At 46.7% G+C, this 17,482-nt stretch overlaps 1 protein-coding gene across 1 annotated transcript in view; it reads right to left on the bottom strand.

The window, feature by feature from the left end:
• Positions 1-7,419: 7,419 nt before the first annotated feature.
• Positions 7,420-17,482, bottom strand: part of LOC140417986 (uncharacterized) — a 61,265-nt gene continuing 51,202 nt past the window's right edge. The window contains exon 4 of the mRNA XM_072501417.1: positions 7,420-14,712. Within this exon, the coding sequence (XP_072357518.1) occupies positions 13,333-14,712 (1,380 nt within the window). The 3' untranslated portion in view covers positions 7,420-13,332. The remainder of the gene's footprint in view (positions 14,713-17,482) is intronic.

The following is a 17,482-nucleotide window of genomic DNA, read 5'->3' as shown; positions in this document are numbered from 1 at the left end:
GTAGTGTTGACGTGGGTAGACCAGGACAGGTTGTTGGTGATGTGCACACCTCGGAATTTGAAGCTGTAGTCAATGAATAGGAGACTGATGTCGGAGTCCTTGTTGTCGAGATGCTCCAAGTGAGTGTAGCGCCAGGGAGATGGTGTCTGCTGTGGAGGATATAATGAGGGGAAGGATCCAGCGAAGACCATGGGCTGGATTCTCCGTCGGCGGGATCCTCCGCTTTCCGGCAGCGCACTCATGCCCGCGGACTTCCCGACAGCATGGGGGTGCCCACAACGGGAAACCCCATTGGCCAGCTGCCAGGACGGAGAATCCCCTCCCACATGGGTGGAACTGAGGAACAAAAAAATCTCAAACTGTAATGGTGTTGTGTATCGACCGTCTGGTTAGCTCGGAGGTGCTAGATTGAAAAAAGGCAGAAATTAGGCGAGTGTGTAGCAAAGGCAGAGTAGTATTAATGGGGGATTATAACTGACACACAGATTGGGAGGGGCAGACAAGCAACTGTCAGAAAGGGAGTGAATTTCTGGAATGTGTCTGGGATAGTTTCCTGCAGCAATATGTTCCAGATGTAACAAGGGGACAGGCAATATTATATTTAGTTATGAGTAATGAGCCCAATTTAAGTAGCAGCCTAACTGTGCACGAACATTGATCAAATAGTGATCACAACATGATTGAATTCAGTGTAGTGTTTGAAAGTGAAAAGCACATTACAGACAGTAGAATTTTAGACTTGGGTAAGGCTGACGTTAACGGGATGAGACAGGGACTGTCCACGGTAAACTGGGGAGATCGGTTACTGGGTCAAACAACTGAAGATAAGTGGAGAATATTTAAAGAAACATTTAACGAGATACAGAGCAAGTATATACCCCTGAGAGGAAAAGGCTCCATTTCACAGAAAAAAAACAGCCACGGACAAATAAAGAGATTAGGGACAGCTTAAAACTAAAAGAAATAGCGCACAAAAATACAAGACACAGGACAGATCCAGACGAATGGGATAGGTACAAGGACCAGCAAAGGATCACAAAGCAGCTTGTAAGCGCAACTAAAAGGGATTATGAAAGGAAACCTGCAAGGTTCATCAATATCAATGAGAAGAAATGTTTAAGTTATATAAAGAGAAAGCGGGTGTGAAGAGCAATGTCGGCCCAGTAAAAGCTGGAAATGGAGATATTGTCGGTGATAATGGGGGAATGGCAGACACGCTGAACAATTACTCTGCCTCAGTATTTACAGTTGAAAAGTGGATAACTTGCCAGAAGTCCCGAAAAAATTAATAGTTGATAGAGGACAGGGACTTGATACAATTAACATAATGATACCGATACCATCACTAACTAGGAAACTAATGGAACTGAAGAGTGACAAATCCCCAGGACTTGACGGTTTCCATCCGAGGCTGTTGAAGGAAGTCGGGAGCACATTGTAGATGCCCCAACGATAATTGTCCAGAGTTCCCTAGATTCAGGAGTTGTCCCTCTGGATTGGAAAATTTCATTTTTTGAAGTGCGGATACACCAGCGAGTTCACACTGGGGATAGGCCATTCACCTGCTCTTAGTGTGGGAAGGGATTCACTTTTTAAGAAGGGTGAAAGGGGAGAAACAGGGAATTACAGACCAGTTAGCCAAACATGACATGGTAGCACAATAGTTAGCACTGTTGCTACACAGCCCCAGGGACCCAGGTGCGATTCCCGGCTTAGGTCACTGTCTGTGTGGAGTCTGCACGTTCTCCCTGTGTCTGCGTAGGTTTTATCTTGGTCCTCCCACAAGTCCCAAAAGACGTCCTTATAGGTGAATCGGACAGTCTAAATTCAGTCCCTCAGTGTTAAGCCTACTTGTGACACTAATAAAGATTGTTATGAACATCTATGGTGGGGAAACTGCTGGAATGTATAATCAGGGATAGGGTAACTGAACACTTTGAAAAACATTGTTCGATCAGGGACAGCCAGCCTGACTTATTTTACTGAATCTTTTGAGGAGGTGACTAAGGTAGAGGACAGGGGACTGTCTATGGATGTCATTTATACGGACTCCCAGAAGGCATTTGATAATGTCCCACACAAGAGACTGTTGGCTAAGGTGGAAGCCCTCGGAGTTGAGGGCAAATTATTGACACGGTTAGGAAATTGGTTGAGTGGCAGGAGAGTGCAGGGATATGGGTATTTAATACGGGACAATGAAGAGTATAACACCGAGTTGTAGACAAACAAAACTGATTTTATTTAACATTAACTATATACACAGCTCCAGTTGCTGAGTTAGGAGAGATTACTCAAATTTGACCTGTTGCACTTTTCAGGATTAATTTCAATTTGCCCCTGTTCTGCCATCTAACCAGCCCGTCCATATCATCCTGAAATCTGAGGCGTTCCTCACCATTTCCCACACCCCCAATTTTTGTGTCATCTGCGATCTTATCATATCTCCAACATTCACATCCAGATCATTGATGTATGCTCCGAACAACATGGAACCCAACACCGATCACAGTGGAACACCACTGGACACAGGCTTCCAGTCACAAAGACAATCTTTGACCATCACCCTCTGCCTGCTGCCAGGAAGCCAATTTTGGTATCAATTTGCCTGGAGCCCATCTTGACCAGTCCCCCATGTGAGACCTTGTCACAAACCTTACTGAAGTTTTTCTGGGCTTCATGTGAGCGGCACGGAAGTCCAGTTGGTAGCACTTTGCTCCACAGTGCCATGGTTCCAGGTTTGATACCCGGCTTGGGTCAGTCTGTGTGGAGTCTGCACGTACTCCCCGTGTCTGTGTGGGGTTCTTCCGGGTGCTCTGGGTTCCTCCCACAAGTCCCGAAAGACGTGCTTGTTAGGTGAATTCAACATTCTGAATTCTCCTGAGTGCACCTGAACAGGCGCCAGAATGTGGCGACTAGGGGATTTTCACAGTAACTTCATTGCAGTGTTAATGTAAGCCTACTTGTGACAATAAAGATTATCAACTGCACTACCCTCAACGACACGCTTAGTCACCTCCACGGAAAATGCAAATGAAATAGAATCCACAGAATCCTTCTGCACTGACCCTCTGATAGAGCATGCTACCCAGGTCCACTCCTCCTCTCTATCCCCTTAAACCCACCTACCTTTTGGACACTAAGGGACAATTGTTCATGGCCAATCCACCTATCCTGCACATCTTCTGGACTGTGGGAGGAAACTGGAGCGTCCGGAGGAAACCCATGCAGACAGGGGGAGAACGAGCAAATTCCACACAGTGTATACCTTAGATCTCTTCCTTTCCAATTCCCCACCCTCTTCCTTCAAACCAACTTTCCCTTTCTGATTTCCTGCTTTCAGGGACTCAAAGACTTAGAGTCAGAGAGTTTTACAGCAGAGAAAGATGCTCTTCGGCCCATCGTGAAAATGCTGCCAGTTCAGCCACAGCAGGTCAAGGATGAAAAGAGAGAGCAACAGCTCAGCACTTCATGAAGACAGGTAGCCATTTGATATGAACCTCACTGCTACCAGCTCAGATACAACACTACACAAACTTAGCAGCCACTATAGAGTTGGGATCAGCTGTGGTGACACACTGGACTGGATCCAGGACAGGGTGAAATATAGTTTGCTTGCCAGTTCACTGGAGGGTGTGGTCAGAGATGGGTGCTGCTTCGGGTGGATCAGATGAGGATTTTAAGAGGCACTGATGAAGGTGTATATTGAGATGCTGAGTGGATTGACTGGCTTGTCAGACAGTCAGTCCCTTCACTGTCAAGCAGCATGTAGAGGTCTGGCTCCAAGTCTCCAAATTGGCAGAGGACATTGTGCAGAACGTGCCCTGTCCACAACCTCAGCTCCATCTCCTTGTTCTGGTGCAGAACCAGAGGCACTGCTATTGCTGCTCTGAAACCTGTTACAGTCTTTGTTTGGTTAGGTCTTTATAAGACATAATCTTCCTTTGACAAAGCCATGCTAACTATCCTTTTTTAAAATAAAATTAGAGTACCCAATTATTTTTTTTCCGATTAAGAGGCAATTTAGCGTGGCCAATCCACCTAACCAGCACATCTTTGGGTTGTGGGGGTGAAACCCATGCAGACATGCTGACTATCCTTAATTAGTACTTGCCTTCGCAACAGAGATTAATTCTGTCCCTCAGAATATTTTCCAATCATTTCCCGACCAATCAAGTTAAATTCACTGGTCTGTAATTTCCTGGATTTTCCCTACTTCACTTCTTGAACAATGGAACCACATTATCTGTCCTCCAGTCCGTTACCGCTCCTGTGGCCAGAAAAATTTGAAAATTGTCAGAGTGTCTGCAATCTCCTGTCTTGCTTCCCACAGCAGCCTGGGAAACATCTCATCTGGGCCTGGGGATTTAAACAAGTCACCAATTGAAGGACAGAATAAGCACATAAATTTAATGGGGAGAAAAGGAAGTGTTTTACTTACAGAGGTGAGAGGAAGTTTCAGTCTGTGTGAAGCTGGAGGAACAACAGGTTTGCTGGGCAGACAGTGAAGGAAGCTCCGTGCAGCCAGTGACACAGGCCCCAGACTGATTGGCTGAAGGATCAGCGCCTGTCCAGTCCTCCACAGGTTCCTATTGGCCAATCTCCCTCATGGAAACAATGAGGGGCGGATCTCGGCCCACGTGAGGTGGGCGGGTATTTGACCTCCCGATGCTGAGCTGTTGTCCAATCCGGAGTATTTTGTTTCTGTGACCAGGGGTGTTGCTTCCAGTGTGCTGGGAACGCCCCTCTGAGTCATTGTGACGTCCCAAATAAGCCCTGCCTGAATCACTCTGTTCCGCGGTGACGTCTCCGGGTTCCAGTGCGCAGGCCCAGCGGGCGCACACGAGCCCCGACCCCTCCTTTTGTTCCCCCTCCCCCTTCACATCCCGCAGACAAGGTTTCCAGGCAACCGGCTGACGCTTCCGGCCAGAGCGAGAACTCGTGATCTCCATCTCCACCCAGCCCGGGACTGCGCATGTCCAAGGGAGATAGGGAACTGCGCAGTGCAGAGGAGAGCCCACCCTCTGACCTTCCTGCTCAGGTATTGGCTCTTGAGAAACTGAGAGGCCCGAAAGGACTTTGGTCCTCCAGCCAATCAGAGCACTGCCTTTGTGTGAATGAAGATTGAATGAAGCTTCACACAGACTGAAACTTCCTCATGTCTTCAACATCAATGAGTAAAACACTATTTTCTCCCCCTTTCCATTTCTTTTCTCATTCTGACCTTCAATTGGTGCCTTGCAACAACTGAAGGGAAAGGAAGTGAATCCAGGGAGGGTGCAAACTCTGTAAAGCTTGGCCCAGGTCTCTCTCTCTCTCTTAAAGACATTGACATCCTTTGCTCCCTCAGCTTGACACAATTATTTGGCTAAAAGGATGGTCTCTTTCCCAATGTTCACAATTAAAGGGCTGGTTTCCCCAGGAGATGGCTGACATTTAAGGGTCAGTAAATTAATATTAGCCAGAGATATGTCTAGTGTTGTTATATGGTACAGATTAGATATATTATTTATGGTTCTGTAAAGTACATTTATTATTTCTAGTAGTGTAATATTGTACTGTAACTACATCATATATTTTCAGTAATCTGTCACCTCACAGGGTTGTTAATCTCGGGATTTCTCTTCCACAGGGACCAGTGGAGTCTAGAGGTCATTGAATATATTCAAAGATGAGTTAGACAGATTTATTTTTTCAATTTAAAGTGCCCAGTCTTTTTTTTTCAATTAAGGGCCCCCATCCCTTGGACATGTGCAGTTCCAGGCCATCTGCCTGCATGGCAGATAGAGCAGTTTCTCCAGCACGGGGGAATTGTGGGAGCTGTGGCCGCCCTCACTTGTTTGGAGCCCAATATCTAATCTCCTGGGACTGGGATGAAAAGTGGGGGTGGCATTGACCTCAACCTGACACAAAGTACATGCAGGTAGTCACTGGATTTGATTGTGACACCCGCCCCTCCCCCCTCCCAAAACATTGAAGTCACCAAGGAATATGAGGGTAGTGTGGGTAAATGGTGCTGAGGTCGATTGGCCATTGAGCTCATTAAAGGATGGGGCAAGTGGGCCAAATGGCCGACTGCAGCTCCTATTTGTTATGATCTCTGTGTCCAGGACAGGAAGCAGTGAGCATAGATCTGTCAATCAGCCTGAATCAGCAGCTTCAGGAGAATTGGGAGGGAGAATGGAGGGAGAGTGTGTGGGATGGATGGGGAATGAGAGACGGAAGAATGTTCCATAGGAACCAGAATTGTCTGTTTTGAATGTCTATCCTGTACTGACAGTGCTGACTTTTGTAAATTGTTTTTCCAAGAGATTAGAAGTGGAGGAATTTCAGAGAGAAATCTCAAACGTCACATCTAGATCTGACAGAGTTATTCGATTCGTTGGGATCTGAATATCTTCGGCATTTGAATCTAGAAGGAGAAATGTTTGCTTGAGCTGTCGGCATCAACAGATTTTCAACACCATTGTGACTGGAAAAGCACCGAGACACACACACCCAAGTGAGAGTGTTCCAGAGCACTGTCTGTGGAAAGAGATTTAACCAGTTACGTACCCTGAAAAAACATTGCAGCATTCACAGCGGGGAGAGACCATACATGTGTTCTCTGTGTGGGTAAGGCTTCAATTGTCCAACTTCGAGAGACACAAGGAGACCCAAAACATGGAGAAACCATGGAAATGTGTGGACTGTGGGAAAGGATTTAAGGCCCCATCTGCACTGGAAGCTCATCGACACTGGGGGAAGGCCATTCACCTGCTCTCTCTATGGGAAGGGATTCACTCAGATATCCAGCCTGCAGGCACATCAGGGACTTCATACTGGGGAGAAGCCGTTTACCTGCTGTCAATGTGGGAGGGAATTCAGTGATTCCTCCACCCTGCAGAGACATCAGCGAGTTCACACTGGAGAGAAACCATTCACCTGCTCTCAGTGTGGGAAGGGATTCACTCAGTTATCCAGCCTGAAGTTACACCAGCGAGTTCACACTGGGGAGAGGCCGTTCATCTGCTCTCAGTGTGGGAAAGGATTAAATTACTCATCCACACTCTGGAGACATCGACGAGTTCACACTGGGAAGAGGCCGTTCACTTGCTCTCAATGTGGGAAAGGATTCAGTGATTCATCACACCTGCTGAGACACCAACAAGTTCACAAGTGATTACAAGGGTTGGAATTTGCTGTTATTGTTTCTGCTTCAATTATATCCAGGACTGCATTTTGTTCATTCTGACAATTGGTCAATGGGGAGGGTCGGAGGGTTTCTTTCTGCTGGACTGGCCGATCTCCAGACTTTGCCTGCAGTGGGCTGTTGCTCTTTGAGCCTGGTTGCGAATACATGGTTTCAAATTTCACAAGGATCTGTTGTACCAAAACCATAGTGTGTCTTTAACCCTTATACGATGGGCAAATGACCATAAGTTGTATCATACAATAATATACTTTATTTACGATCACACAATTGTTACTGTTAATCAATCACACACACATGCAAGTTGAACTCTAAACTAATGCACACAAGACCTTAACTTAACTTTCAAGTGACTGGCAAGTACGGGGCAGATATGGCCTTATCTGGAGTCCGCAGTCTGGCAGTGTTGAAAGTCTGTTGCTGGTCGTTGTTATACTCGGCTCTGGTCCTTCCATCGATGGCGTGGATGGTCTTCCTCTTCGGCTGGTGAAAGGTCACCGATGTTTGTTACTGTTGAGAGCTGCTGTCGAGAGAGCGAATGGTGGGCTGCGCAGCACCTTTTATCCCCAGGAGTTTGAGCCCCTTTGGGCGGTCCCAGGTGAAGGCCCAATCAATCGATCAGGGCTTGATCACCTTGATCGATAATGTCCAATTAAGTCCGCTACCTTGTCCGCGGGGCTTGTCCCGACCGGCCATGTCCGTTGGTGTCCGAGGCACATAGGCCTTCCCAAATGAGGAAAACGGACGCCACCAAGTCTGCCACTTTGTCAATTTCCATTTAAGCCCATTGTCCCGGGGTGGCCTTTCAATGGCCTTTTTCCTGGGCTGTTAGCAAAAGTCTGGTCTGCAGCTTTTTGTCTATTTGGATACTGCAGCCTTGTAGAAGCCAGGTATTTCGAATACAACTAGTATAGGTAAAAGATAGCTGTTTAATCATGAGTGTTGAGCCCCAGTTTTAAATACCCATTTATACAGCATAATTCACTTTTACTGAGGTCCGTTGTTCTGGCAAATGCATATTTTCAGAGTCAGTGTGACATTAAAACAGCACAGTTGCAAGATAATTTGACACTGCTTGTGCTAATTGTCAAGGACCGGGACTGAATACCATAGCAACAGGAAGGCACCATTGTTCACAATGCAGATAACAGCTGGGTCAGAAAAGCTAATGTTGCACATTGAAGATGGACGGCTTGCCATCAAATCAAATGTGTTTGAGTCTAACCCAAACCAATTAGGATTATATTGGGGTTGTGATTAGATGACTTAAGACAGATTTGAAAGTGTATAACTGAAAAGTTTCCGCCCGCCATTTTAGTGTTGTCTGTCCTTAATTTCTGTCTTTGATTCTGTCAGTGAGTCTTTCTGTAGTGTCTTTGTGTTGTGTTGTCTTTCTGTTAGTTTAGTCAGTTTTGTCCTTAATAGTCTTTCTGTTAGTTTAGAGATGTCTTTTGGGGGTTCTGTCAGTCTGTGTCAGTGATGTAATGCACTTTTGACTTTGAGTTTAGCTGAAGATTAGCTTTCTCTCTCTCTCTTCATGTTTCATTGCCAGACTTTGACTGTTTAAAAGTTACTTTCGAGCTGTCTGCCTAAGCAAAGAAAGATAATGCCTGTAATTCTCTGAAAGCTTCGAATTGTCTACGAATTGCCTTTTAAATGACTTTCAAATTGTAATCAAGTGACTACAAATAAAACAATTATTTTTGGCACCTGAGAAGTTTTAACTGAAATTTCTGCTGAGTTCCAGTATTCGCCAAGTGCTACTGGTAACCGAATAGCAGAAATGATATAAATTCCTTCAACTTTACACAGTCGAATAATACAAGGAATCGAACAACTTGGCATAGTCCAGAAATATTACAAATCTTACAACTTGTCGTATTGCGCCAGGACTTTGATTCATCAACTAAGCTTCCCCCAACTTGGTGTAGTTCGACAGGTTAAGATCCATAAATTACAGATTCTTACAAGCCTGTCTGTCCCAGTACTTGGCCACTTTTCCCAGCATCCTTTGCCAGACTCCACTTTAGGCGGCCACATATCCCTCCTCTTGATCCTGAACGCGAAGCGTGGTAGATCACAGACTTAGAACCAATACCTGCCCAGCATCCCCAGTCACCTGTCTATTAAGTAAGGCCCTAACACTAAATTCAGTTACATATTACAGATACTACTCAAATTGAACCTTACAATTTCACACTTAACTATATGGGCAGCTGCTGCTCTACATCCCAGAGTGTTGAAAGAGGTGGCTGGAGACATACATTGGTGATTATCTTTCAAAATTCAATAGATTCTGGAATGGTTCCTGCAGATTGGAAGATGGTAAATGTAACCCCAATATTTAAGGAGGGAGAAAGAAAATGGGGAACCACAGACCCATTAGTCTGACATCAGTAGGAGTGAAAATGCCAAAATCTATTATAAAGGATGTGATAACATACGAATTAGGAGCTAGAGTAGGTCACTCGGCCCCTCGAGCCTGCTCCACCATTCAATAAGTTCCCGGCTGATCTGATTGTAACCTCAAAACGACATTCCCGCTGACCCCCCCGATAACCTTTCACCCCCTTGCTTATCAAGAATCTATTCAACTCAGTCTTCAAAATATTCAAAGACTCTGCTTCCACTGCCCTTTGAGGAAGAGAGTTCCAAAGACTCATAACCCTGAGAGAAAAAAGTTCTCCTCTGCCTTAAATGGGCAAGTTATTACTTTTAAAGTGACTCCAATTTCTAGATTCTCCCACAAGAGGAAACATCCTTTCCACATCCACCCTGTCAAGGCCCCTCAGGATCTTATGCGGTTCAATCAAGTCACCAAAACTCAGTTGTACACAAGCCCAGCCTGTCCAATCATTCCTCATAAGACCAGCTTCCAATTCCAGATGTGAGTCCAGTAAGCCTTCTCTGAACTGTTTCCAACACATTTACATCATTCCTTAAATGAGAGCAATACTGTACACAGTGCTCCAGATGTGGTCTCACCAATGTCCTGTAAAACTGAAGCATAACCTCCCTACTTTTGTATTCAATTCCCTTTTTGTGATTCATGCTCTTGGACAACCAGATCACTCGGAGTCTCAGAGCTCTGCAATCTCTCACTATTCAGATCAAAAACTTTTATATTCTTCTGGCAACATGGACAATTTCTAATTTTCTCACATTATTCTCCATTTGACAGATCGTTTCCCATTCATGTAACCTACCGCTATCCTTTGTAGTCTCCTTATGTCCTCTTCACAAATTACTTTCCTACCTATCTTTATACCATTGGAGGGTCAGAGCAGGAGTTGGCCATCCAGCCCATCGAGCCTGCACCGCCATTCAATACGATCATGGCTCATCATCCACTTCACGGTAGCACAGTGGTTAGCACAGTTGCGTCACAGCTCCAGGGTCCCAAGTTTGATTCCGTCTTGGGTCACTGTCTGTGCAGAGTTTGCATTTTCTCCCTGTGTCTGCGTGGGTTTCCTCCGGGTGCTCTGGTTTCCTCCCACAGTCCAAAGATATGCAGGTTAGATGGATTGGCCATTCCCAGTTGCCCTGTGTCCAAAAAGTTTGGGTGGGGTCACTGGGTTACGGGGATAGGATGGGGTTGTGGACTTAGGTAGGGTGCTCATTCCAAGGGCCGGTGCACACTCAATGGGCCGAATGGCCTCCTTGTGCATTGTAAATTCTATGATTCAATGTCTTTTTCCTCACACTATCTCCATATCCATTTGTGTTATTGATATTTAGAAATCTAGCAGTTGGGTGGCCTCACGGCACCAAAAACCCGAGTTCGATCCTGGCCCCGGGTCACTGTCCATGTGGAGTTTGCACATTCTCCTAGTGTCTTGTGGGTCTCAGATCCACAACCAAACTTGTTGTGCAGCATTGGTGAATTGGCCACGCTCCACTGCCCCTTAATTAGAAGAAAATAATTTATTAAACAAACAAAAAAAAAGAAATCTGTCAGTCTCTGCTTTAAACACACTCAGTCACTGAGCTCCCACAGCCCTCTGGGGTAGAGAATTCCAAAGATTCACAACCCGAGGAGTAAAGAAATGTCTCCTCCGAGACCCGTCCTAAGTGACTTCCCCCTTAGTTTGAAATTGTGTCCCCTGGTTCCAGACGCTCCAACCAGGGCAAACATCTCACCTGCACCCACCCTGTCTATTCCTTTATGGATTTTGTAAGTTTCAATGAAATACCCTCTCATTCCTTAGAACTCTAGAGAAAAGAGGCCTAGTTTCCCCAATCTCTCTTCCTAGGACAGTCCTGCCAAATCCGGAACAAGTCTGGTGAAACTTTGTTGCTGTTCCTCTGAGGCAATACCTTTCCTAAGGTAAGGGGAGTAAAACTGCACACATTACTCCAGCTGTGGTCTAAGCATTTCATAATGATCAATGTCAAGGCCACTGGATGGTATTCACTGAGGCACATTGCCTGGTTCTTCTTTGGCACCGGTATGATGGTGGTCTTCTTGAAGCAGGTGGGAATCTCAGGACTCCGTCAGGACCCGCCGTTTTCCGAGGGTTCACTTTCAAGAAGGCCAATCTGACTTTGTACGCTGTGACGGTGGGCATGGGTGTGCCCAAGGCTGCTTGGGGCAGATGACAGGTTTGTTGGTTTCCTGCTCGAAATAAGCATAGAATGCATTGAGTTTGTCAGGAAGGGGTGCGCTGTTGCTAAAGATTCTACTCGGCTTTGCATTATGTTGTTTAAGCCTTGCCACAATCGATGAGAGTCCATGATTCTCGCTTAGTCTGGACAACTCTTCTGTTGTCTCTTGGCATCCCTGTTGGCTTTGCAGAGGTTGTACCTAGATTTTTTTGTATAGGTCACGGTTGCCTGACTTGAACGCCTCAGACGTGGCCTTCAGTCGGGAGTGAATCTCCCGATTAAACCATGGGTTCATGGGTAACGTATGTACTACCTTCTTTGACACACAATCTTCTACAGACTTGCTGATGAACTCTGATGGTGCTGGCATACCCGTTTAGGTTAGCTGCCGAGTTCTTGAATATGGACCAGTCGCGTAGGAGCTCTTCGGTTGCCTCGGACCAGCATTGCACGACCTTCTTAACCGGATTCTCCCGCTTAAGTTTCTGCTTGTATGCCGGGAGAAGGAGCGCCATCTTGTGGTCCGATTTTCCGAAGTGCAGTCAGGGGATGGATCATCAGGCGCCCATGATGTTTGTGTAGCAGTGGTCAAGGATGTTGGGGCCACTGTTGGGACAGGAGATGTATTGGTGGAATTTTCATAGATTATCATAGAATTTACAGTGTAGAAGGAGGCCATTTGGTCCATCGAGTCTGCACCGGCTCTTGGAAAGAGCACCCTACCCAAGGTCAACACCTCCACCCTATCCCCATAACCCAGCAACCCCGACTAACACGAAGGGCAATTTTGGACACTAAGGGCAATTTATCATGGCCAATCCACCTAACCTACACATCTTTGGACTGTGGGAGGAAACCGGAGCACTCGGAGGAAAGCCATGCACACACTGGGAGGATGTGCAGACTCCGCACAGACAGTGACCCAAGTCGGAATCGAACCTGGGACCCTGGAGCCGTGAAGCAATTGTGTTATCCACAATGCTACCGTGCTGCCCACTCTTGAGGTTGGCCTGGTTGAAGTCCCGGCCACGATGAACAAGGCCTCCGGGTATTCTGTTTCATTGTTATTTATAGCGGTTACAATTCATCAAGCGCCTTCGTCACTTCCGCCTGGGGTGGGATGTAGACCGCCGTGATGATGGCAGGAGTGAACTCCGTGGAAGGCAGTATGGGCGGCACTTCACAGTCGGGTATTCCAGGTCCGGGGAGCAGTAGTTCGCCAGGGTCGCTACGTCCGAGCACCAGGAGGAGTTGACGAGGAGACAAACCCCTTCACCCACTCCAGGTTCAGTCCTGGATGTGATTAACAGCAGGAATAACAGCAGAATCTAACCCATCATCACTTGTGAACCATTTGGTGTCTCAGTATGTTGGAGGACTGAGTGAATCGCTCCCCACAGTGAGAGCAGGTGAATGGCTTCTTTCCAGTGCAGTGAGAGCAGCTGAACAGTTTCTCCTCAGTGTGAATGCGCTGGTGGGACATCAGTACCCGAGAGCTTTTAAACCCACTCCCACAGTCGGAGCATTTAAAGAGTCTCTCATTGGTGTGAGTCACATTGTGGCTCAGCAAGTGATGACCGAGTGAATCTTTTCCCAGTTGGAGAGGTGAATGGGCTCTCCCCGGTGTGACCTCGCTCGTGTTTCATCAGGTTGGTGGAGGTTCTAAAGCTCTTTGTGCAGTGAGAGCAGCTGAACGGTCTCTCCTCAGAGTGAATGCGCTGGTGGGACATCAGTAGCTGAGAGCTTTTGAAACCCCTCCTGCAGTCAGAGCATTTAAAGGGCCTGCTCTTGGTGTGAGTGACATTGTGTTTCAGCAGGCTGGATAATTGAGTGAATCTCATATCACACACAGTGCAGATGAACGGCTTCTGCCCGGTGTGAACTCTCTGGTGTCCCTGCAGGTGGGGTAACCGAGTGAATCCCTTATCACACACAGCGCAGATGAACGGCTTCTGCCCAGTGTGAACTCTCTGGTGTCGCTGCAGGCTGGATAACCGAGTGAATCCCTTCCCACAGTCAGAGCAGTTGAATGGCCTCTCCCCGGTGTGAACTCGTTCGTGTCTCCGCAGGGTGCCAATGTCAGTGAATCCCTTTTCACACTGAGAGCAGGTGAAAGGCCTCTCTCCAGTGTGAACTCGTTCGTGTTTCCGCAGGCTGCCAACGTCAGTGAATCCCTTTTCACACTGAGAGCAGGTGAAAGGCCTCGCCCCAGTGTGAACTCGTTCGTGTCTCCGCAGGTTCCCAATGTGAGTGAATCCCTTTTCACACTGGGAGCAGGTGAAAGGCCTCTCCCCAGTGTGAACTCGTTCGTGTCTCCGCAGGTTGCCAATGTCAGTGAATTCCTTTTCACACTGAGAGCAGCTGAAAGGCCTCTCCCCAGTGTGAACTCTTTCGTGTCTCCGCAGGTTGCCAATGTCAGTGAATCCCTTTTCACACTGAAAGCAGGTGAAAGGCCTCTCTCCAGTGTGAACTCGTTCGTGTCTCCGCAGGTTGCCAATGTCAGTGAATCCCTTTTCACACTGAGAGCAGGTGAAAGTCCTCTCCCCAGTGTGAACTCGTTCGTGTCTCCGCAGGCCAACAATGTCAGTGAATCCTTTTTCACACTGAGAGCAGGTGAAAGGCCTCTCCCCAGTGTGAACTCGTTCGTGTTTCCGCAGGCTGCCAATGTCAGTGAATTCCTTTTCACACTGAGAGCAGGTGAAAGGCCTCTCCCCAGTATGAACTCGTTCGTGTCTCCGCAGGTTGCCAATGTTAGTGAATCCCTTTTCACACTGAGAGCAGGTGAAAGGCCTCTCTCCAGTGTGACTGCGTTGATGCCTTGCGAGCTCGTGTGGGGCAATGTATCCCTTCCCACAATCCTCACATTTCCATGGTTTCTTCATGGTCCGGGTGATCTTGCGTCTCACCGCGTTGGACCATCAGTTGAAGTCTCGTCCACACACAGAACACCTATACAATCTCTCCCTGCTGTGAATGGTGCCGTATTTTTTCAGACTGTGTCACTGGTTAAAGCTCTTTCCACAGTCAGTGCTCTGTAACAGTCTCACATGGGTGTGTGTGTCTCGATGCTTTTCCAGTCACACTGATGTTTAAAATCTCTTGAAGCAGACAGAATAGACAAACATTTCTCCTTCTAGATTCAAAGGCCGATGATCCCAAGAATGGAGTGACTCAGTCAGTTCTTGACGTGATATTTAGTTGGAGATATCGGCTTCAAATTCCTCTCGTTCGAACTTCCTGCAAACAGATTTTACAATTGTAATCATTGTTAGTACAGGATAGAAACTCAGAACAGACAATTCTAGTTTCTATCGAACATTCTTTCCTCTCTCTTTCCCTGAAATGCTCTAAATCTCAATCCCACACAATCTCCCTCCATTCTCACTCTGCTATAACTAATATTCGCCCTCCAAATTCTCCTGAAGATGCTGATCCAGGCTGATTGACAGATCCAAGCTCACTGTATCCTGTCCTGGGCACAGAGACCTGTATTCACTTACTTTCCCTTCCAATTTTCCTGAAGGTGCTGATCAACAAATCTAAACTCACTAAAACCTGTACAAGAGTAGAGATTCTCCATACATTCTCCTGATTAGAGATAGGGAAATTCTGAGGAAGAATTTTATTTAGTCATGGAGTAGTCATGACAGGGAACTCACTGTCCACAAGGGTTGCGGAAGTTGAGATGATCAATAATTTAAAATAAAATAAGATGGTTACTTGAAGAAAATAAACTTGCAGGGGAACAGGGATATCGAGGGGGAATGGGACTGACTGGATTGCTGTGGAGAGTCAGCATTGACTTGAGTTACCAAATGGATTCCGTCAGTGCTGCAATGGCTGTATGACTGGATATATATAATGTAGGTACAGTACTATATCACAAAACTGAAATAATAATACATATATTTTATTACAGAACCATCAATAATATATATAATACGTACCATATAACACTAGACATATCTCTGTCCGATATTACATTTTAAAAAATGTATTTACGGGATGTGGACAATGCTGGTTAGGCCGGCATTTATTGCCCTTCCCCAGTTGCCCTTCTGAAGTAGGGGTGAGCTGCCTTCTTGAACTGCTGCAGTCCTTGAGGTGTAGGTACATCCCCTGTGCTGTTGTTTTTAAATTTGTTTTTTATAAATTTAAAGTACCCAATTCATTTTTTTCCAATTAAGGGGCAATTTAGCTTGGCCAATCCACGTCCCCTGCACATCTTTGGGTTGTGGGGGCGAAACCCACGCAAACACAGGGAGAGTGTGCAAACTACAAACGGACAGTGACCCAGAGCCAGGATCGAACCTGGGACCTCGGCGCCGTGAGGCAGCAGCGCTAACCATTGCTCCACCATGCTGCCCTACATCCCCTGTGCTGTTAGGGAGGGAATTCCAGGATGTTGCCCCAGGGACAGTGAAGGAACGACAATATATTTCCAAGTCAGGGTGGTGTGTAACTTGGAAGCGAACCTCCAGGTGGTGGGGTTCCCAGGTATCTGCTGCTCTTATCCTTCTAGATGGTAGTGGTTGTGGGTTTGGAAGGTGCTGTCTGAGGAACCTTTATGAGTTACTGCAGTGTATCTTGGACATGGTACACACAGCTGCTACGGTTTGTCGGTGGTGGAAGGTTTGAATATTTGTGGAAGGCGACGCAATCAATGAGGCTGCTTTGTCCTGGATAGTGTCGAGCTTCTTGAGTGTTGTTGGAGTTGCACTCAACCAGCAAAGTGGAGCGTATTCCATTACACTCCTGACTTGTGCTTGTAGATGTCTGGTAGACAAGCTTTGGGGCATCAGGTGGTGTGTTACTCGCCGTAGGATTCCCAGCCTTTGACCTGACCTGGGAGCTACAGTATTAATATGGCTAGTCCAGTTCAGTTTCTGATCAATGGTACCCCCAGGATGTTGGTTGTGCGGGTTTCAGCGATGAGAATGCAACAATGTCAAACGGTGGTGGTTAGATCCTCTCTTGTCGGATATGGTCATTGCCTGGCACTTGTGTAGCGCAAATGTAACTTGCCGCTTATCAGCCCAAGTCTGGATATTGTCCCGGACTTACTGAATTTGGACATGGACTGCTTCATCACCTGAGCAGTTGAGAATGGTGCTGAACATTGTGCAGTCATCCGCAAACATCACCACTTCTCACCTTATGATGGAAGGGAGATCATTGATGAAGCAGCTGAAGATAGTTGGGCCTAGGATTCTGCCCTGAGGAACTCCTGCAGTGATGTCCTGGAGCTGAGATTATTGACCTCCAATCACCACAACCATCTTCCTTTGGGCCAGGTATGACTCCAACCAGTGGAGAATTATCCCCTGATTCCCACTGACTCCAGTTTAGCTGGGGCCCCTTGATGCCACTCTGTCAAATGCTGCCTTGATGTCAAGGGGAGTCACTCTCACCTTACTTCTGGCATTCAGCTCTTTCGTCCAAGTTTGAATCAAGGCTGTAATGAGGTCAGGAGCTGAGTGACCCTGGCGGAACGCAAACTGAGCATCCAGGAGCAGGTTATTGCAGAATAAGTGCCACTTAATAGGACCTTTGATGACTCCTTCCATCACTTTGCTGATGATGGAGTGTATTCTGACAGGGAAATAATTGGCGGGGTTGGATTTGGCCTGTTTACTGACCCTTTAAATGCCAGCCATCTCCTGGAGAAACCAGCCCTTTAATTATGAA

Source organism: Scyliorhinus torazame, chromosome 5, assembly GCF_047496885.1.
Source record: "Scyliorhinus torazame isolate Kashiwa2021f chromosome 5, sScyTor2.1, whole genome shotgun sequence".
NCBI classification, from domain to species: Eukaryota; Metazoa; Chordata; class Chondrichthyes; order Carcharhiniformes; family Scyliorhinidae; genus Scyliorhinus; species Scyliorhinus torazame.
Note: the sequence above shows the minus strand (reverse complement) of the source record. Positions and strands in the feature narration are given on the sequence as shown.